This window comes from Schistocerca serialis, chromosome 1 (assembly GCF_023864345.2).
Source record: "Schistocerca serialis cubense isolate TAMUIC-IGC-003099 chromosome 1, iqSchSeri2.2, whole genome shotgun sequence".
Taxonomy (NCBI): Eukaryota; Metazoa; Arthropoda; class Insecta; order Orthoptera; family Acrididae; genus Schistocerca; species Schistocerca serialis.
The window spans coordinates 285,722,232-285,742,734 of record NC_064638.1 but is presented as its reverse complement, the minus strand read 5'-3'; the positions used below and the strand labels follow the sequence as shown (position 1 = coordinate 285,742,734).

Here is a 20,503-nt window from a genome sequence, read left to right as displayed (position 1 = left end):
AAATTCAATATTTCTTCTGTTAGCCAAGGATTTCTATTAGCCCTCGTCTTTATACCCACTTGATCCTCTGTTGCCTTCACTACTTCATCCCTCAGAGCTACCCATTCTTCTTCTACTGCACTTCTTTCCCCCATTCCTGCCAATTGTTCGCTTATGCTCTCCCTGTAGCTCTGTAAAACCTCTGGTTTAGTCAGTTTATCCAGGTCCCATCTCCTTAAATTCCCACCTTTTTGCAGTTTGTTTAGTTTTAATCTACAGTTCATAACCAATAGATTGTGGCCAGAGTCCACATCTGCCCCTGGAAATGTCTTACAATTTAAAACCTAGTTCCTAAATCTCTGTCTTACCATTACATAATCTATCAGATACCTTCTAGTATCTCCAGGATTCTTCCATGTATACAACCTTCTTTCATGATTCTTGAACCAAGTGTTAGCTATGATTAAGTTATGCTCTGTGCAAAACTCTACCAGCCAGCTTCCTCTTTCATTTCTTACACCGAATCCATATTCACCTACTATGTTTCCTTCTCTCCCATTTCCTACTCTCAAATTCCAGTCACCCATGACTATTAAATTTTCGTCTCCCTTCACTACCTGAATAATTTCTTTTATCTCATCATACATTTCATCAATTTCTTCATCATCTGCAGAGCTAGTTGGCATATAAACTTGTACTACTGTAGTAGGCGTGGGTTTTGTGTCTATTTTGGCCACAATAATGCGTTCACTATGTTGTTTGTAGTAGCTTACTCGCACTCTTATCTTTTTTATTCATTATTAAACCTACTCCTGCATTACCCCTATTTGATTTTGTATTTATAACCCTATATTCACCTGACCAAAGGTCTTGCTCCTCCTGCCACCAAACTTCACTAATTCCCACTATATCTAGCTTTAACCTATCCATTTCCCTTTTTAAATTTTCTAACCTACCTGCCTGATTAATGGATCTGACATTCCACGCTCCAGTCCGTAAAACGCCAGTTTTCTTTTTCCTGATAATGACATCTTTTTGAGTAGTCCCCACCCGGAGATCCGAATGGGGGACTATTTTACCTCCGGAATATTTTACCCAACAGGACGCCATCATCATTTAACCATACAGTAAAGTTGCATGCCCTCGGGAAAAATTACGGCTGTAGTTTCCCCTTGCTTTCAGCCGTTCGCAGTACCAGCACAGCAAGGCCGTTTTGGTTAGTGTTACAAGGCCAGATCAGTCAATCATCCAGACTGTGCCCCTGAAACTACTGAAAAGGCTGCTGCCCCTCTTCACGAACCACACCTTTGTCTGGCCTCTCAACAGATACCCCTCCGTTGTGGTTGCACCTACGGTACGGCCATCTGTATCGCTGAGGCACGCTTCATAATGAATTTAAAAAATAGGAACATGCATAAGTGACTATGAACAGCACAGTGAATGTGTTATTGTAACCAAGATAAACTCGAAGCCCACACCCACCACACTAGTTCAAATGGTTCAAATGGCTCTGAGCGCCAAGGGACTCAACTTCTGAGGTCATTAGTCCCCTAGAACTTAGAACTAGTTAAACCTAACTAACCTAAGGACATCACACACATCCATGCCCGAGGCAGGATTCGAAGCTGCGACCATAGCGGTCTCGCGGTTCCAGACTGCAGCACCTAGAACCGCACGGCCACTTCGGCCGGTCACCACAGTAGTGTAAGTTTATATGTCAAATAGCTCCACAGATGATGAAGTGACTGAAGAGCTGTATGATGAGATAAATGAAATTATTCAAATAGTTAAGGGAGATGAAACTTTAACAGTCATGGGGGACTGGAATTTGATAGTAGGAAAAGGAAGAGAAGGAAAAATAGTAGGTGAATATGGTGTGGCGAAAAGGAATGAAAAAGGAAGCCGCCTGGTACAATTTTGCACAGAGCATAATTTAATCGTTGCTAACACGTGGTTTAAGAAACTTGAAAAAGGTTGTTTATGTGGAAGAGACCTGGAGACAATGGAAGGTTCAGATTGAATATATAATGGTAAGACAGAGATTTTGGAATCGAGTTTTAAATTGTGAGACATTTCCAGGGACAGATGTGGATTCTGACCACAATTTATTGGTTATAAACTGTAGATTAAAACTGAAGGTATGGAAAAAAGATAGGAATTTAAGGAAATGGGACCTGCATAAACTGAAAGAACCAGAGGTTGCAGAGGGTTTCAGAGGGTGTATTAAGAAACAGTTGACAAGAACAGGCAAAAAGAATACAGTAGAAGGAGATTGGATAGCTTTGAGAGATGAAATAGTGAATGCAGCAGAGGATCAACTAAGTACAAAGATGAGGGCTAGTAGAGATCCTAGTATAGCACAAGAGATACTGAATTTAACTGATGAAAGGAGATAATAAAAATAAATGAAGCAGGTGGAAAGGAATACAAATTTCTATAAAATGGCTAAGCAGGAATGGCTAGAGGACAAACTTAAGGATTTAGAAGAATATATCACTAGGGGCAAGATAGAGGCCACTTACAGAAAAATTAAAGAGACCTTTTGGGAAAAGAGGACCACTTGTACAAATATCAAGAACTCATATGGAAAACCAGTCTTAAGCAATTAAAAATACTCCATCCGGACAGGCTTTGGAAGGCCCAATGGGACTGACTGGCCGCCGTGTCATCGTCAGCCCACCGCTCTCCCAGCTGTGTGTCAGTTTATGAGGCTGGAGCTGCTACTTCTCAAACAAGTAGCTCCTCAGTTTGCCTAACAAGGGCTGAGTGCAAACTGCTTGGTAACAGTGCTCGGCAGACCGGATAGTCACCCATCCAAGTGCTAGCCCAGCCCGTCAGCACTTAAATTTGGAGATCTGACGGGAACCGGTGTTACCACTGTGGCAAGGCCATTGGCCTGAAGCAATGAAGGGAAAGCAGACAGGTGGAGCAGTATATAGAGGGTCTATACAAGGGAGATATACTTGCGGACAGTATTATCAAAATGGAAGAGGAGGTGGACGAAGATGTGCCGGGAGATATGAAACTGCATGAAGAATTTGACAGAGGTCTGAAAGACCCAAGTCAAAAAAAGGCACCAAGAGTAGACAACATTCTGTTAGAACTACTGAAGCCTAGGGGGAGGCAGCCATGTCGAAATTCTTCCATCTGGTGAGCAAGATGTATGTGAGCAAGATGTATGAGACAAGCGAAATACCCTCAGGCTACAAGAAGAATATAATAACTACAATTTTTTTTAAAAAGTGGTAACAGTTGTGAATATTACCAAACATCAGATTAATAAGCCATGGCTGCAAAATACTAATATGAATTCTTTACAGGAGAATGTAAAAACTGACAAAATCTGAACTCGGGAAAGATCAGTTTAGATTCTAGAGAAATGTAGGAATATACAAAGAAATAGTGACCCTGTAACTTCTCATAAAAGACAAGTTAAGGAATGGCAAACCAACTTTTATAGCATTTGTAGACTTAGAGAAAGCTTTTGACAATTTTGACTGGAATACCCTATTTTAAATTCTAGAGAGGTATGATAAAATACAAGGAGAGAAAGGCTATTTACAATTTGTACATAAACCAGAAGGCAATCATGAGCATTGATTGGCATGTAAGGGAAGGAGTGGCTAAGAAGGGTGTGAGAGAGGGTTGTAGCCTATCCCTGATATTGTTCAATTTGTACATTGAGCAGGAATGGGGGAAAGAAATACAATGGAAGAAGAATGGGTAGCTTTGAACGATGAAATAGTGAAGGCAGCAAAGGATCAAGTAGGTAAAAAGACAAGAGCTAGCAGAAATCCTGGGCAACTGAAGAAATATTGAATTTAATTGATGAAAGCAGAAAATATAAAAATGCAGTAAATGAAGTAGGCAGAAAGGAATACAAACTTCTAAAAAATGAGATCAACAGGAAGTGCAAATTGGCTAAGTAGGGATGGCTATAGGACAAATGTAAGGATGTAGAGGCATATATCACTAGGGGTAAGATAGATACTGCTTACAGGAAAATTAAAGAGACCTTTGGAGAAAAGAGAACCACTTGTATGAATATCAAGAGCTCAGACGGAAACCCAGTTCTAAGCAAAGAAGAGAAAGCAGAAAGGTGGAAGGAGTATATAGATATACAAGGGAAATGTACTTGAGGACAATATTATGGAAATGGAAGAGGATGTAGATGAAATGGGAGATAAGATACTGCGTGAAGAGTTTGACAGAGCACTGAAAGACCTGAGTCGAAACAAGGCCCCAGGAGTAGACAACATTCCATTAGAACTACTGACAGCCTTGGGAGAGCCAGTCCTGACAAAACTCTACCATCTGGTGAGCAAGATGTATGAGACAGGCGAAATACCCTCAGACTTGAAGAAGAATATAATAATTCCAATCCCAAAGAAAGCAGGTGTTGACAGATGTGAAAATTATGGAACTATCAGTTTAATAAGTCATGGTTGCAAACTACTAATGAGTATTCTTTAAAGATGAATGGAAAAACTGGCAGAAGCTGACCTTGGGAAAGATCAGTTTGGATTCCATAGAAATGATGGAACAGGTGAGGGAATACTGACCCTACGACTTATCTTAGAAGATAGATTAAGGAAAGGCAAACCCATGTTTCTAGCATTTGTAGACTTAGAGAAAGCTTTTTACAATGTTGGCTGGAACACTCTCTTTCAAATTTTGAAGGTGGCAGGGGTAAAATACAGGGAGAAAAAGGCTATTTACAATGTGTACAGAAACCAGAAGGCAGTTATAAGAGTCGAGGGGCATGAAAGGGAAGCAGTGGTTGGGAAGGGAGTGTGACAGGGTTGTAGCCTATCCCCAATTTCATTCAATCTGTACATTGAGTTTAAGCATTAAAGGAAACAATAGAAAAATTCGGAGTAGGAATTAAAATCCATGGAGAAGAAAGAAAAACTATGAGGTTTCCAATGACATTGTAATTCTGTCAGAGACAACAAAGGACCTGGAAGAGTAGTTGAACAGAATGGACACTGTCTTGAAAGGAGGATATAAGAGGAACATCAGCAAAAGCAAAATGAGGATAATGGGATGTAGTCGAATGAAACCAGGTTATGCTGAGGGAATTAGATTAGGAAATGAGACACTTAACATAGTAAATGAGTTTTATTAGTTGGGGAGCACAATAACTGATGATGGTCGAAGTAGAGAGGATATGGAATGTAGACTGACAATGGCAAGGAAAGCGTTTCTGAAGAAGAGAAATTTGTTAACATCAAGTATAGATTTAAGTGTCAGGAAGTTGTTTATGAAAGTATTTGTATGGAGTGTAGCCATGTATAGAAGTGAAACATGGACGATAAATAGTTTGGACAGGAAGAGAATAGAAGCTTTCGAAATGTGGTGCTACAGAAGAATGCTGAAGATTAGATGGGTAGATCATGCAGCTTATGAGGAGATAATGAATAGAATTTCGGAGAAAAGAAATTTGTGGCATAACCTAACTAGAAGAAGGAAACAGTAGGACACATTCTGAGGCATCAACAGATCACCAATTTAGTACTGGAGGGAAAGATGGGGGATAAAAATTGTAGAGGGAGACCAAGAGATGAATACAGTAAGCAGATTCAAAAGCTTGCAGTAGATACTCAGAGATGGAGAGGTTTGTACAGGATAGAGTAGCATGGAGAACTGAATCAAACTAGTCTTTGGACTGAAGACCACAATGACAATAACACCATATGCACAGGCATGAAAGTGAGTTTCCATGAGCACACATTTAAAAATATCCAAAAGTAATTTATTTCTGACACCGCATCAGGGAGCTGCAGTGATTTTATCTTGTAAAATACTTGCAAGAATATCTATGACTTGACTGATTTCCTTCCAAGAATGTAAAAATTATTTTTATGAACTTAAACTTGCTTTAGCGTTCATATTAATTCTTATTTTGCCACTTAGGTGTTGGATGAAATTTGAAAGGACTTGGAAACATTAAACATGTGGGCACAAAATTTGAAAGGCCTCAGAAACATTAAACATGTGGGCCTTTGCAAACAAAATTACTGACTGTGTGCGTCAATATATTACATATTAATAGTTGGAAAATTAAATGTGGACAGATAAGGACAGCCTCATCTAGTTTTCTGCAAAGTTTTTGCAAAAACCAAATCAGTCTACAATTACAAATTTCTTTGATGAAGGACTGCATGAGTAATTGTAAACAGAAAAACATTGTGTATTCTAAACATTTTAGTATATTCAGGTGCCACATTTTCAACCAGTAGAAGTTGCAGAGTTTGTGGCTACTACCTATCTTCATTACCTAATAGTTTTTCATTTACAACTATAAATGTATGCCACAAGCTACCATACAATGATTGGCAGAGCGTATCTTGTACCACTACTAGCTATTCACCTTCCTGTTATACTCACAAATAAAGTGTGGCACAAATGATTGCCTATACACCTCCATACAATCCCCAATTTCTCTTTTCTTGTCTGCAAGACCCTTATGCAAAATGTATGTTAACAGTAGTGGAATTGTCCTGCAGTCAGCTGCAAATGGTGGTTGTCTATATTTCCTCAATAGTGTTTCACAAAAAAGAATGCCATTTTCCATCCAGGGATTCCCATTTGAGTTCAAAAAGTATTTCCACAATACTTCCACACTGTTTGAATGTGCTGGTAACACATCCAGCAGCATGCCTGTGATTGGTTTGATGTCTTCCATTAATCCTACATGGTGAGGATTCCAAACACTCGAGCAGTACTCAGGAATGGGCTACCACACTAGTGTTCTATATCCCACCCCCTTGTAGATAGTACACTTTCCTAGAATTCTCCCAATAAACTGAAGTCAACCATTCTCCTTTCCTACAGATGACCTTACATGCTAATAGCACCTCTTATCTTCCATTTCTTATAACTTTGCAACACTATGGCCAGATATTTAATTGAAGTGACTGTGTAAAGCAGCGTACTAGTAATATTGTTTTAGAACACTACTGATTTATTTTTCCTGCTCATGTTACATACTTCTACATCTACAGTAAGTTGCCATTCATCACACCAAACAGCAATGTACAATGTACTGGGTTCTATTACTTAAGAAGTCTTCATGCCACTCCCATACCTGAGAATCTGTTCCGTATGCTTACTTCATTGACAGTCTGTAGTGGGGAATAGTGTCAAATGCTTTCTGAGAATCTAGGAATTTGGAATCTGCCTGTTGCTCTTTATCCATAGTTCACAGGATATTGTGTGAGAAATGGGCAAACTGAGTTTCTCATGCCTGATGCTTTCTAAATCCATGCTGGTCTGTAGACAGAAGCTTTTCTGTCTCAAGGAAATTTATTATACTCAAATTTAGGATATGCTCAAGAATTCTGCAGCAAAAGGATGCTAAGGATATTGATCTGTAATTTAATGGGTCTGCTCCTTTACCATCATTATAACCCAGGGCATCTGTGCTATTTCCAGTTGCTTGCACTTTTGCACTGAGTGAGAGCTTCGTAAAACTGAACTGGGATTTCATCTGGACCTGGAAACTTATGTGTTTTCAACTCTTTCAGTTGCTTCTGAATGCCAGGCAGGCCAACTTCTGTGTCCTCCATTCAGGGAGTCTGTGTGATGGTCAAATGATGGTACATCTGTAAGATTCTCCTGCATGAATGATTTTTTTAAAAGTTTAATTTAAAATTTCAACTTTCCTTTTACTGTTTTCTGTTGCCACACCAATCTGGTTGATGAGAGGCTGGATAAATGCCTGTAACCTGCTTAGTGATTTTATGTAAGACTAGAATATTTTTGGGTTCTTGGCAAGATTTTTGCCAGGGTATGATTTTGCATGTCAACATTTCCACATTATTTTTTGAACTCAGAATGTAAAAATCTTTGTTTCATCAGCATTTTCTGAATTTTGTTATCAAACCACAGTGGATTTTTTTCTGTCCTTAATCCACTAACTCAAAGCATACTTCTCCAGAGCATTATTTACAATCAGTTGAAACACTGCCCTTAACTCCTCTACACCCATCATATTTGAAATAAATGATGTCCATTCATTGTTCAAGTAGGATAAAAACAGCTGCTTATCTGCTCTTTCCAGCATAAAAACTCACCTAGCTTTCTTGATGGATTTATCAACTTTACTAACCACTGTCACTATGAAGACATTGCCATAATCACTATACTGTCATTGTTGATATAATCATGTCTGTTTGCAGCTACAAGTTCAAATATATTTCCACTGCATTTGGGCTGTTGAAGAAGCTGCTTAAGAAAGTACTCAGAAAATGTGTAATGAAGCACTTCACAGTACTGTCTGTCTGTGTGAACTGCAGTGAATACATAGACATCCCAGTCTGTACTGCGTAGGTTAAAGTTGCCTGTAACTAATGTTGTATGAGCAAGGTATTTCCGCACTAGTTAGCTATTTGTAAATGTTCCCATAAGTTTAACTTAATTCCATATTCATTTCTTCAAAGTATTTAATACTTTAACATGGGCTTCTTTATTATGTCTTTTCACATTATTTTGATGCTTCTGAGTTGTATGTGACATTTTTACCATAGCAGATTATTTGCATGAAATCTATGTTTTCAGCGCTGGGAGAAGTGGTGGTAACTAAATCTCTCCACAACATCCATCACCAATTGAAAGTTCGTGTGCTCTATCCCCTCTACCTGCAAACCAAGGGAGGTGTGTTTGCTAAAATATTTGCAGACTGTATGTCTTATTTTAAAATGTACCAATGATCTGATATTTTTATTAGTTTTTAGGAATATTGTGGCCAACAAATTTAAATAAAAAAGATCCTGTTGTTGAGCATTGCTGTCCCATGTATGGTAAAGGGCAGGAAAGTAATTAAAATATTTCATTCCAACATAAAGCGCATTACATTTTTAGCTCATGTGCCACACCGCATAACTGAACCAGTACGTCTAAAATATGAAAATGTGAGTACATTGATATGCTCCACAAAGGAGGTAAGTACACTGACAAAATACAAAGGTCTGATAGTTCAGACATCATTAATTAATCAAATACCTTTTTTCCTATTGAAGGTATTTTTGTAAGTGCCTGCTCATGTTGCTGCATTTAGAGATATACAGCCAGTTTCAGCATTTAGAGATATACAGCCAGTTTTAGCTTTGCCACTGCACCCTATGAATATTGTAAACAAATGGGGTACCTGGATATATGCTGGTATCTTTTGCTGTGATAAGTTTGATGGAGTTACATAAGTAAGGAATCTCAAATTCCTGCAGATTTATTGAAGTTAATACCTGTTTGCTTCATTCTGTGTAAAAGCTTACTGATTTTTTTGTTGTTTTTGGGTTGTAGACACCTTTGAAGCCACTTCTGCAGCTTCATTAAAGATGTGCAAGTGGCATTCAAGTAAACAGATTTGTAGCAAGACCTGATTTACATCAAATCAAATCTTGTGAACTTGCCTGCAGCAGTAATTAAACTGGAAGCCACAGGTATACAACTGGTGGAATCTTTGGCAGTTTCTGAAGAGATTGAAAATCTTTGCAATCATCCTGTGGAGAAGAGAAAGTTGCAGCAAAAGATAAGCTGAACAAAGTTATCAGATGAAGTCCTGATTTTGACTTTCTTAAGACAAGGGCAAAAATGCAAAAGACTTCCAACTTGATCTAATTTTGCCCAAAATTTCTTCACCTGTCACTTCTTGTGATGTAGAACCATTTTCTGTGTACAAAAATGGGAATGCGTGAACCTCATTGAAGAAAATATGGAGTAACTGGTTGTTGAGTACTGTTTTAGAAAGAAATAGCAATAACTATATAACTGAATTTTGATTCCACAAATTTTTATTGTTTTGTTGCTTCATCATGCACATTTAGTGATGTGACACTGCATGAATGCCTACACTTTACGATTTTTGTAATGCTTGAAAAACTGGATCTAGTGACAACTAATGAAATAAGAACAATGTGATAAAGGTACATTCAGGAAGTGTATCTAGGTAGCCTGTTAAGAGGTAATTAAAAGGGACATATGACAAAGAGTGTGATAAATTAGGAGTTTTAGGCATAGCTAGAGACAGAATAACTGTTTATTAAAGCGGAAATATACTATGAAAATTAGACCATTTTCGACAGGTGAAAAAAAGGCACTGTCCTGGTCAATGGTTGGTTGGTTGTTTCGGGGAAGGAGACCAGACAGAGAGGTCATCGGTCTCATCGGATTAGGGAAGGATGGGGAAGGAAGTCGGCCGTGCCCTTTGAAAGGAACCATCCCGGCATTTGCCTGGAGCGATTTAGGGAAATCACGGAAAACCTAAATCAGGATGGCCGGAAGCGGGATTGAACCGTCGTCCTCCCGAATGCGAGTCCAGTGTCCTGGTCAATGGAGCAGACAGAAATGTTGAGATAGAATGAGTGGAAATTATAAAAGAACAATCATTTGCAATTTTATTTTGATATAGAGAATATTCTGAAATTAGAAATGCTGCCAAGTAAGTGTTATGAACACATGAATATTGTTTTTGTTGTTGTCTTTGTCCACAGACTGGTTTGATGCAGCTCGCCATGCTACTCTTTCCTGTGCGATCCTCTTCATCTTCGAGTGACTACTGCAACCTACATCCTCCTGAATCTGGTTAGTGTACTCATCTCTTAGTCCCATTCTACAATTTTTACCCTCCACTTTTCTTTCCAATACTAAATGGATAATCCCCTAATGCCTCAGAACATGTCCTACGATCTGATCCATTCTTCTAATTAAGTTGTGCCACAAATTCCCCTTCTTCTGTGTCAAGAGGCACTGGTAGGATTTTGAGGTGATAAGATGCTCCAAAATAAGTTGACATTAAATGGTTCTTTGTGCAGAAAGTGTAAAAAAACATGTAGTCACAGGAATTCAGTGCATTAAGTGCAACTTTTGGTTACACGAGAAGTGCGCAGATGCATATCTGAAATTTATAAATGACGGTATTCAGTGGACATGCCTCGACTGAATATGTGATGAAAATGTGCGATTAACATCTGCACTACGTTCTAAAGATGAAATTATTCATATTCTTCCAAAGTGACATTGATGCTCTGAAAGCAGAACTGATCCTGCTAAAACAGGGAAATATTGCATTGAAACATGAAAAGCTGCAAATCATAAAGAACCATGACATCCATTATTTAGAAAAATTAGAATATTAACTCTGCCATATCTAACATATTGAGATTATTATATTTTTGTATTCCTGACATGAAAAATTTGAAGGAAACCATTTTGTTCATTCACATGATACTAGAAACTAAGAAAATTTTATGCTCCCCACCTGCTGCCTCAGACTGTGGGCCCAAAGACATGGGAATGAAAATTTTTAATAAATTAAAAAGGAAACAACTTGATGCAGATGAATTCAGGTTCATTTAAAAGAAAGTTATATGAGGTACTGACACTGGAAGGTTATTACTCAGTGGATGAATTCATGAAGGGAAAACTGGAAATTTGAGCTGGATACAGTGTGCTACATATTCCAAGAAATATTCTTATAATATTATTATATATTGAGGTGCTATTATTTATTAGTGTAAAAATCATTGTAACTGTATTATAAATTTCCAACATGTCTCTTGTATGCAAACCAAATCGATTGCAAATGTACGTCATGAGATGAATAAAACACAATTCACAATTCTATTCAGTACCTCCTCTTTAGTTATGTGATCCACCCATCTAATCTTTAGCATTCCTCTGTAGCACCACATTTTGAAAGCTTCTTTTCTCCACTGTTTATCATTCATGTTTCACTTGCGTACATGGCTACACTCCATACAAATTTTTTCAGAGAAGACTTCCTGACACTTAAATCTGTAGTTGGTGTTAACAAATTTCTCCTCTTCAGAAAACCTTTCTTTGACATAGCCAGCTGACATTTTATATCCTCTCTACTTCGACCCTCAGTTATTTTGCTCCCCAAATAACAGAACTCATTTACTACTTTGAATGTCTCATTTCCTAATCTAATTACCTCGGCAACACCTGATTTAATTTGATTTCATTCCATTATCCTCATTTTACTTTTGTTGATGTTCGTCTTATATTCTCCCTTCAAGACACTGTTCATTCTTTTCAGCTGCTGTTACAGGTTCTTTGCTGTTTCTCACAGAATTACAATGTTGTCAGAAAACCTCAAAGTTTTTATTTCTTCTCCATGGATTTTAATTCCTGCTCCAAACTTTTCTTTAGTTTCCTTTACTGCTTGCTCAGTATACAGATTGAATAACATTGGGGATAGGCTGGCTCATTCCCTTCTCAATCACTGATTCCATTACAAGCCCCTTGACTCTTATAACTACCATCTGGTTTCTCAACAAATTGTAAATAGCCTTTTGCTTCCTGTATTTTACCCCCGCCACCTTCAGAATTTGAAAGAGAGTATTCCAGACAATGTTGTCAAAAGCTTTTTCTAATGCTACAAATGTAGGTTTGCCTATTCTTAACCTATCTTCTAAGATAAGTTGTAGGGTCAGTATTGCCTTGTGTGATCCAACATTTTTATGGAATCCAAACTGATCTTCCCTGAGGTCAGCTTCTACCAGTTTTTCCATTCGTTTGTAAAGAATTCATGTTAGTATTTTGCAATCATGACTTATTAAACTGATAGTTCAAATGTTCACATCTGTCGACACTTACTTTCTTTGGGATTGGAATTGTTATATTCTTCTTGAAGTCTGAAGGTATTTTTCCTGTTTCATACATCTTGCTCACCAGATGGAAGAGTTTTGTCATGGCTGGCTCTCCCAAGGCTATCAGTATTTCTAGTGGAATGTTGTCTACTCCTGGGGCTTTGTTTCGACTTAAGTCTTTCAGTGCTCTGTCAAATTATTCACGCAGTATCATATCTCCCATTTCATCTTCATCTATATCCTCCCCCATTTCCATAATATTGCCCTCAAGTATATTTCCCTCGTGTAGACTCTCTATATACTCCTTCCATCTTTCTGCTTTCCCTTCTTTGCTTAGAAGTGGTTTCCCATCTGAGCTTTTGTTATTCATACAGGTTCCTTTTCTCCAAAGGCCTCTTTAATTTTCCTGTAGGCAGTATCTATTTTACACCTAGTGATATATGCTTCTACATCCTTTGATTTGTCCTATAGCCATCCCGTCTTAGCCATTTTGCACATCCTCTTAATCTCATTTTTGAGATGTTTGTACTCCTTTTCACCTGCTTCATTTACTGCATTTTTATATTTTTTTCTTTCATCATAAATATTACATTTTAAAAATACACAGGAAATAGTCATCGGTTGGCATGGATCTGAGAGCACACTTTAGTTAGAATAAAACTTTCATTTGTGTACTTCATATATAGGTTACTTCAAAATTGTGCTTTTAAGTTTTGTCAGTGCAACATCTGAATAAGGTGACTGTAAATGGACTGACAGGAATTGTTTTTGACCATGTGTTTTTTTTTTATGTGTGTGTGTGTGGGGGGGGGGGGGGGGGATGCTAACACATGCAAAGATTGAAAATAATAATTTAGTACGATTTATTGAGCAACTGCTGAATTTCACAGAGAAAGGATACGATCATTATAAACTGACTTTCCAGAACAATATTCCTTGTTTGGTTACCATCCATGGCTGCTTATCTATTATTTTGAGCTATAAAACAAAAATATTTATAAATCTTTGCATACCTGGATGTACGGTCAAGGCTGAAAATTGAACATGGTGAATGGGACAACCACTGGACAGAAACCAACGGTGATGTGCCAGCAGGTGTCTGTGCAATCCCTTTTTCTGAATTCCGCCAGAAGAGTTTCATACTGCCATCACTGCAGCCAACCTAAAAAAATATAAAGGAACAAAATTAAGATATAACTGAACAGATAAGACTAAAACTTTATTATCAATTACATAAAATATAAGTGGATGTCTTAGAAAATAGACAAGACTGTAAAATGCATATATTTTTACATCATTTGCCATACTACTTATGAGATAATATGTTGTTGAGATTTTATGACAAAATGAAATGAAGTAGAAATTCTTCAAAGGTAGTGCCCAATGGGCACCTTAAAAGTGTCATGCACAGTTCAGTAAAAAGTCAAAATAGCATTCAGTGAGTTTAAAAGTGAAGATGTTAACATAAAGAATGAGTGAGGAAATTCAATTGCGGAGGGAGTGTATATGTGGAAAGACAACACTGAAGGCCTCTCTGAGGTGAGTGGTGGGATGGGGTGAATTGTCTGATGATGTGATAGAAGAAGAAATAGTGCCAATAAGGAAGACATAAGGGATCCAGTACTATAGAATTTAACAGAGCTTTGGAAGACTTGTGATCAAATAAGATGGAAAGCCTAGATAACATTACTTTGGTATTTATAAAATAACTGGGGTAAGTGGCAACAAAAGACTATTCAAGTTGGTTTGTAGAATCATGAGTTTGGAGACAGTAACACCATACCTTCAGAAAAATATCGCCCGCACATACCCAAAGAGAGCTCAATCAGTTAAACAGCTCATGCATCAATGATGGTGACAAAAATAATGTACAGAAGAATGGGAAATAAAACTGAAGATTTGTCAGATGACGATCAGTTTGGCTTTAGGAAATGTAAATGCACCAAACACAGTTCTGTCACTCCACTTCATAATGGAAGCAAGACTTAAGAAAAATCTAGACACATTCATAGGATTTGTCAACCTAGAAAGAAAGAAGTACTCAGTTTAAAAACGATGTAAGACAAGGATGTAATCTTTTGCCCTTGCTGCTTAATTGCGCATCGATAGAAATAAAAGGTTCAGGGGTGTATTAAAATTGATTGTGAAAGGATATAAATGATAAGTTTTGCTGATGTTGCTATCCCCTATGAAAGTGTAGAAGAATTTAAGCACCTGTTGAATGGAGTGAACAGTCTAATGAGCACAAAAACTGAAGAAAGGTGAAAATAATGAGGAGCAGCCAAAGTGGATAGCGATAAGCTTAATATCAAAATTGGGAAACATGAAGTAGACTGCAGGAAGTACTGCAGCCTGATTACTGCAGGGGAAGTCCCGCACTTTGCCACTATCCCGAGAATATGATGGGAAGGTCTATCCATCTCTGCCATCACCAGGGAATCAACAGAAGACCACTATGCTCTGGGCCCTGGAGTGTGATGCAGTCTGAGGTCCTTGCAGGTGTTGCCGCTGGCCACACTTACTGCGGCAGTAGTCACAGCCGCATCAGCAGAATGCTTAGTCAGCAGTCAGAGGCTGCCACACTTGGGAAACACCATGATATTCTCTGGGTCCCAACCAATGATTGTAAACGAACCTCAATAAAGAAACATTGTAACCATCATTGGTCCTTTTTTGGCTGCACAACACATCCTTCAGCAGAGAATCCTAGCCAGTTCCAAGCAATCCTTGACACACCAGGTGAACTGCCTCTAAAAGTATGCCCCCCAACCTCCACCCTGTTGCAATTGGTACCAGCAAGATGATGAGGATGGAGATGAAGATGGACAGCCAGAAGACAGCAGCCAGAACCATTGACCTTCTGCAGGAGGAACATCCTACTTGACAATATGAGTAAGTGCTGAATTTAAAGTTTTGTTTGGGCCTGTATGGCTGTTTCTTTTATTCTTCCTTTTTTATTTTTACTCTGGGTGTATTATATACTTAGGTTGGTACTGGGTGGTTATAATCAAAGTGCAGCTACTCAAAGAAGTCCATTGTGGGTTGTAATTGTTGTATGGCAGCAAAATTTGGTAAACATTCTAATGCATCAATGCAGAACCTATTTACGAAGGAAAATATGGAGCTGTCAATGCAAGAAAGACATGCAGAAATGTTTTTGTATGTAATGAATTAGAAATGGGATGATAGCAGAGAAGATCAAACAAGTAAGACAGATATAATGTTGAGTTTATTACTTATTATTGCTGATACAATTTGTGCAACATGAGTACCATAGACATCAACAAGATGCTGTATAGCACCATATTTGCACCTGGTGGCCAAAACTGGAACTTATTTTTTTCCCCAGAGTACACCAGTTCTGCATTAATGTATCACCATATCTACCAAGTTTTGCTGCCATGTGACAATTACAGTTCACAATGGGCCCCCTTGAGTAGCTGCACTTTAATTATAAACACACTGTAATAAGTAGGCAATGTGGAGAGGCAAGTTTTGGCTCAGGAAGCTATTCACCAGCTAACAAATTAAGTAGCTCAGCTGCAGGCACAGTTAGGGCAACTAAGTGAGGGAAGGTGGGAACAGTAACTTCCTAGTCTAGCTATCTTGGACACCAACACTGCTGCACTGGTTACCCAGTATTCAGGAAACTCAGGGGAGGAGGTCTTTGATAATGTAGATGCAGCTGTTATTTTGGGAAATTGGAATAATGAGTAACTGTTGACTGTAAGCAAGCTAAAACTAGCAGGGGACAGTACCGCATGTATTATGAACAATGAAAAGTTGAGAGAAGCACAGTCATTCGATGACTTAGGTAAGGGTTGGTGGACAGATATAGGAGAAAGAGTAAGTTGAGATACTATCACGAGCAACTTAATGGAATGTTTTAAAAGCATGGGGAATCAATAGAGTTTCACAGGCATTATTTGCAAAATTAATGGCAACACACATGAGATGACAGAGTGTGATAAAGCTAACAAAGCCATGTTACAAGATGCTTAGCTGAGAACTGATAACACTTTTTTTTATGGTCGTTGTCATGAAGAGTTTGGCTGGAATTCCCAAAGGCTCTGAATAAAGCAATAGAAACTGAGGTAGCACTAGCTGAAATTGATGTGGTCACCAAACCACAGGGAAAAAGCAATATTTAATACGACTGTTAAATGTTTTAGATGTGGTTAGAGAGCTTATGAAGCATAACTGCAGAGAACATCAGTGCCATATATGCAAAAGCTTTGGACATTCTGAGTAGAGGTGTAATGACAGAAACCTGTAGAGGCATAGAAGACAGTCATAGGGCAGACCTCGAACTCTGCAGTTAAATGGGGAAGGGGCATTATGTGCACTGTACAGTGCTCCCAGTGGGAGTAATCACAAGTGCAAAATCACGGGCAGACTTTTTTCTGACTTGTTACATAATAGGAAATTTGTGTAAATTTTTATTAGGTACTGGATCTCAGGTATCTATGGCAAGTATGGGTATAGTTGATAAAGCAAAATTAAATCCATTACACTGGGCATTAAATGGCACAGATGGGGGTCATGTAGATTCACTAAGTTCAACAGTAATAAGTTTCTGAGTGGGAAAGGTAACTTGTGCGTTGATGTAGAAGTTCTTCCTATGGTCAGCGATGGCTATGAAAAATTGTTCTTGCATTAGATTCCTGCTTGCACATCATGACAAAGTTGACTTGGAGTAGCATATAATAGAACTGGCTCTACTGCCAGAATACTATTAAAGTCGCAATGTTCACCCTTAAGCAAGGGGCAGCTGCCTAAACTGGCTTAAATTCGACTCGCAGGATATCATACTGAAATATACTAGAAAGATAATTTGGGTTGATGTAGAAGCTGATTTTCTGGTGAATTCTTTGTGTATTGTTGAAACTTCATTTGAAAATCAAAAATTGGATAAGGCAAAATGTTTTGCACCATGCAGTTTATCCCAAGTACACGAAATTGAAGGAAGCAAAGTAGTGCCTGTCAGTATTGATAACTTTAGCACTGAGGAAGTACAGCTATCAGTGGTATGCTGATAACTAATATAGATATACTATGTGAAGATGAGCTAGACAGGGATGTCATGTTCAATTACACAACACCGGGACAGTCTGTCAGCTTGACTGCACTAGGAAATAAAGTAGCATATCTAGAGTGACAGGACAAGGAGGGCATTGAACGACTTTTGAGGAATCCACAGGGTTGTCTGATCCTCCTGGCCTATTGCCTACCACACCATTAGCTCAACATTATATGGGAAACTGTATTGAGTTCCTGAAGCCCTACAGCCTGTAATGGAGGACCTTTTACATTAACATGTGGCTGGAGAAGGACTGATGGCAAAGGACATTGCTCACATTGCAGTGGTGCCAGTGGAGTCTATCAATAGATCAATAGATCGGGCTTCACTAGGCACGCGCTGCACCTCAACAGGTATGGGAAGGGGAGGCTGGTAAAGCTTATACGTGACAGTGTAGTGGGTGGTGGTAGGATCACTCATGGAAAAATTCCTCTAGTAGTTGGTGTTAGAGCTGCACCCCTTTTAGATTGAAGTCAGCTGATAGGTATACCTACTTAAAGGAAGTCAATCTAACAAAGGAATCACCTTCAGAGGTGGTCAAGTATCCAAGTAGAGAAGGAATTAGCATATTTCATAAAATGTCTTTATCTCTAATAAGGGATAAAGTTAGTGAACTGCTTATAGATGTTGACTCTGACATTATTGGTATATCAGATCACCACTTATATAATTTGACAATTCAGAGGCATCCTTTACCTGGATACAGATTAGCTGGTGTTTTCAAAGAGTTCCTTGTGGAGTAGGGGAATGGCCATGTACATAAAAAACAATATTCCATTTGAGTCCACAGACATATCACAGCACTGCACTGAACAGATATTTGAATGTTGTGCAGGGGCAGTTGAATTTAGTGAAACTAAACTTCTAATTGTTGTTGTTTATAGGTCTCCTAACTCTGACTTCAGAGCATTTCTGCTCAAGCTAGAGCGAGTTCTTGATTCACTTTATATGAAGTACCAGGAAATTAGTTACCTGCAGTGACTTCAATATTAATTTTGTATATGATTGTGCAAGAAAAAGGATGTTAGCGGATCTTCTAAATTCATATGATCTGATGCAGAATGTGTTTTTTCCAACTAGGGTGCAGAGGAACAGTAGCACAGCCATAGACAATATTTTTATTCATTCTTCATTACTAGATGGGCATTCTGTTAGTAAAAGGGTGAATGGCCTTTCAGGCTATGATGTACAAATTTTAACACTATAAGGCTTTTGTACTCAAACAAATGTCACATATAATTACAAACTATGAAGGAGAGCTAACCCAATGGCAATACAGAGCTTTTTAAACTTCATTAAGGAACAAGAGTGGCAGGATGTTTATAGTGCCGATAACATAGATTCCTTAACACATTTCTCATGCTGTTTGAGAGTTGCTTTCCATTACAACGTTCTAAATGGGGTGCTAGCAGCAAAAGGAAGCCCGGGTGGCTCATTAGTGCGATAAGGATATCATGTGTGGGAATTATATCAAAATGTTAGAAGTAGTTACAATCAATCTACAGTAGCGCATTACAAACAGTATTGTAAGGTGCTTAAAATGTTATTACAAAGGCAAAGAGTACATAGTGTGCAAATAGAATAGCTAATTCACAGGATAAAATTAAAACCATGTGGTCAGTTGTGAAGGAAGGGTCTGGTCAGCAGCACAAGGTTGATTATATCAAGTCAATTCATAGTAAAAATATTTCTATAACTGATAAGTCAGATATCTGCCTTTCCAAGACTGATTCTGAAATACTCCTCTGTGATACTGACAAGGGGGAGATTGAGTCAATAGTTGAATCACTGAAGACTAAGAACTCTCATGGCTGTGATGGAGTGCCTAGCAGGATATTAAAGTACTGTGCTGCACATTATAGCCCTGTACTTAGCCAGTTTTGTAATTTTTCCTTTAAGAAAGGTCAATTTCTCAGTGATTAAAGTACTCAGTAGTAAAGCAGCTTTATAAAAAGGGACAATGTAGGCAATTTCAGACCTATTTCTATGCCATCAGGGTTTGCTAAAGTTATTGGAAAGACTATGTGTGTAAGGATAATTGATAATTTTATATCATATTATTTGCTATCAAATGTACAGTTCAGATGTAGAAGTTATTTAAGAACTGAAAATGCTATAATCTCTTTTTCTGTGAGGTCCTGGATGGATTAAAGACAAGGTTTCAAATGCTAGGTATATCTTTTTGATTTATTATTGATTTAACTAAGGTGTTTGATTGTGTTGATCACAAAATATTGCTCTGGAAGCTGAACCATTATGGAATACGGGAAGTAGTTCACAATTGGTTCACTTCTTACTTTAACAACAAGCAGCAAAAGGTCACAGTGTTGAGAATGGCTGTGATGTGGGGTCTGAGTGGGGTACAATCAAATGGGACGTGCCCCAGGGATCAGTGTTGAGGCTACTCCTGTTCCTTATTTTTATAAATGATGTGCCCTCTAGAATTACAGGTAATTATAAAACATTTCTGTTTGCAGATGACACTAGCTTGGCAGTAAAGGATGTTGTGTTCAACATAGGCTCTGTTTCAAATAGTGCAGTTCATGACATAAGTTTATGGCTTGTAGAAAATAAAGTAACGCTAAATCACAGTAAGACTCAGTTTATAGATTCTAACACACAACTCAACAAAATTCAACATTTTAGTTTCACAGGATGGGCATATGATTAGTGAAACTGAAGAGTTCAAATTTCTAAGTGCTCAGATAGATAGTAAACTGTTGTGGAAAGTCCACATTCAGGATCTTGTTCAAAGATTTGATGCTGCCATTTTTACTATTCGAATGGTATCTGAAGTAAGTGATTGTTTGCCCCAAAATTAGTCTACTTT

General features: G+C 38.1%; 1 protein-coding gene across 2 annotated transcripts in view; it reads right to left on the bottom strand.

Moving 5' to 3' along the window:
* Positions 1-20,503, bottom strand: part of LOC126468286 (cytoplasmic dynein 2 intermediate chain 1) — a 185,851-nt gene that overhangs the window by 24,260 nt on the left and 141,088 nt on the right. For both annotated transcript variants that reach the window (XM_050096537.1, XM_050096538.1), the window contains exon 17: positions 13,607-13,755. In XM_050096537.1, the coding sequence (XP_049952494.1) occupies positions 13,607-13,755 (149 nt within the window). The remainder of the gene's footprint in view (positions 1-13,606; positions 13,756-20,503) is intronic.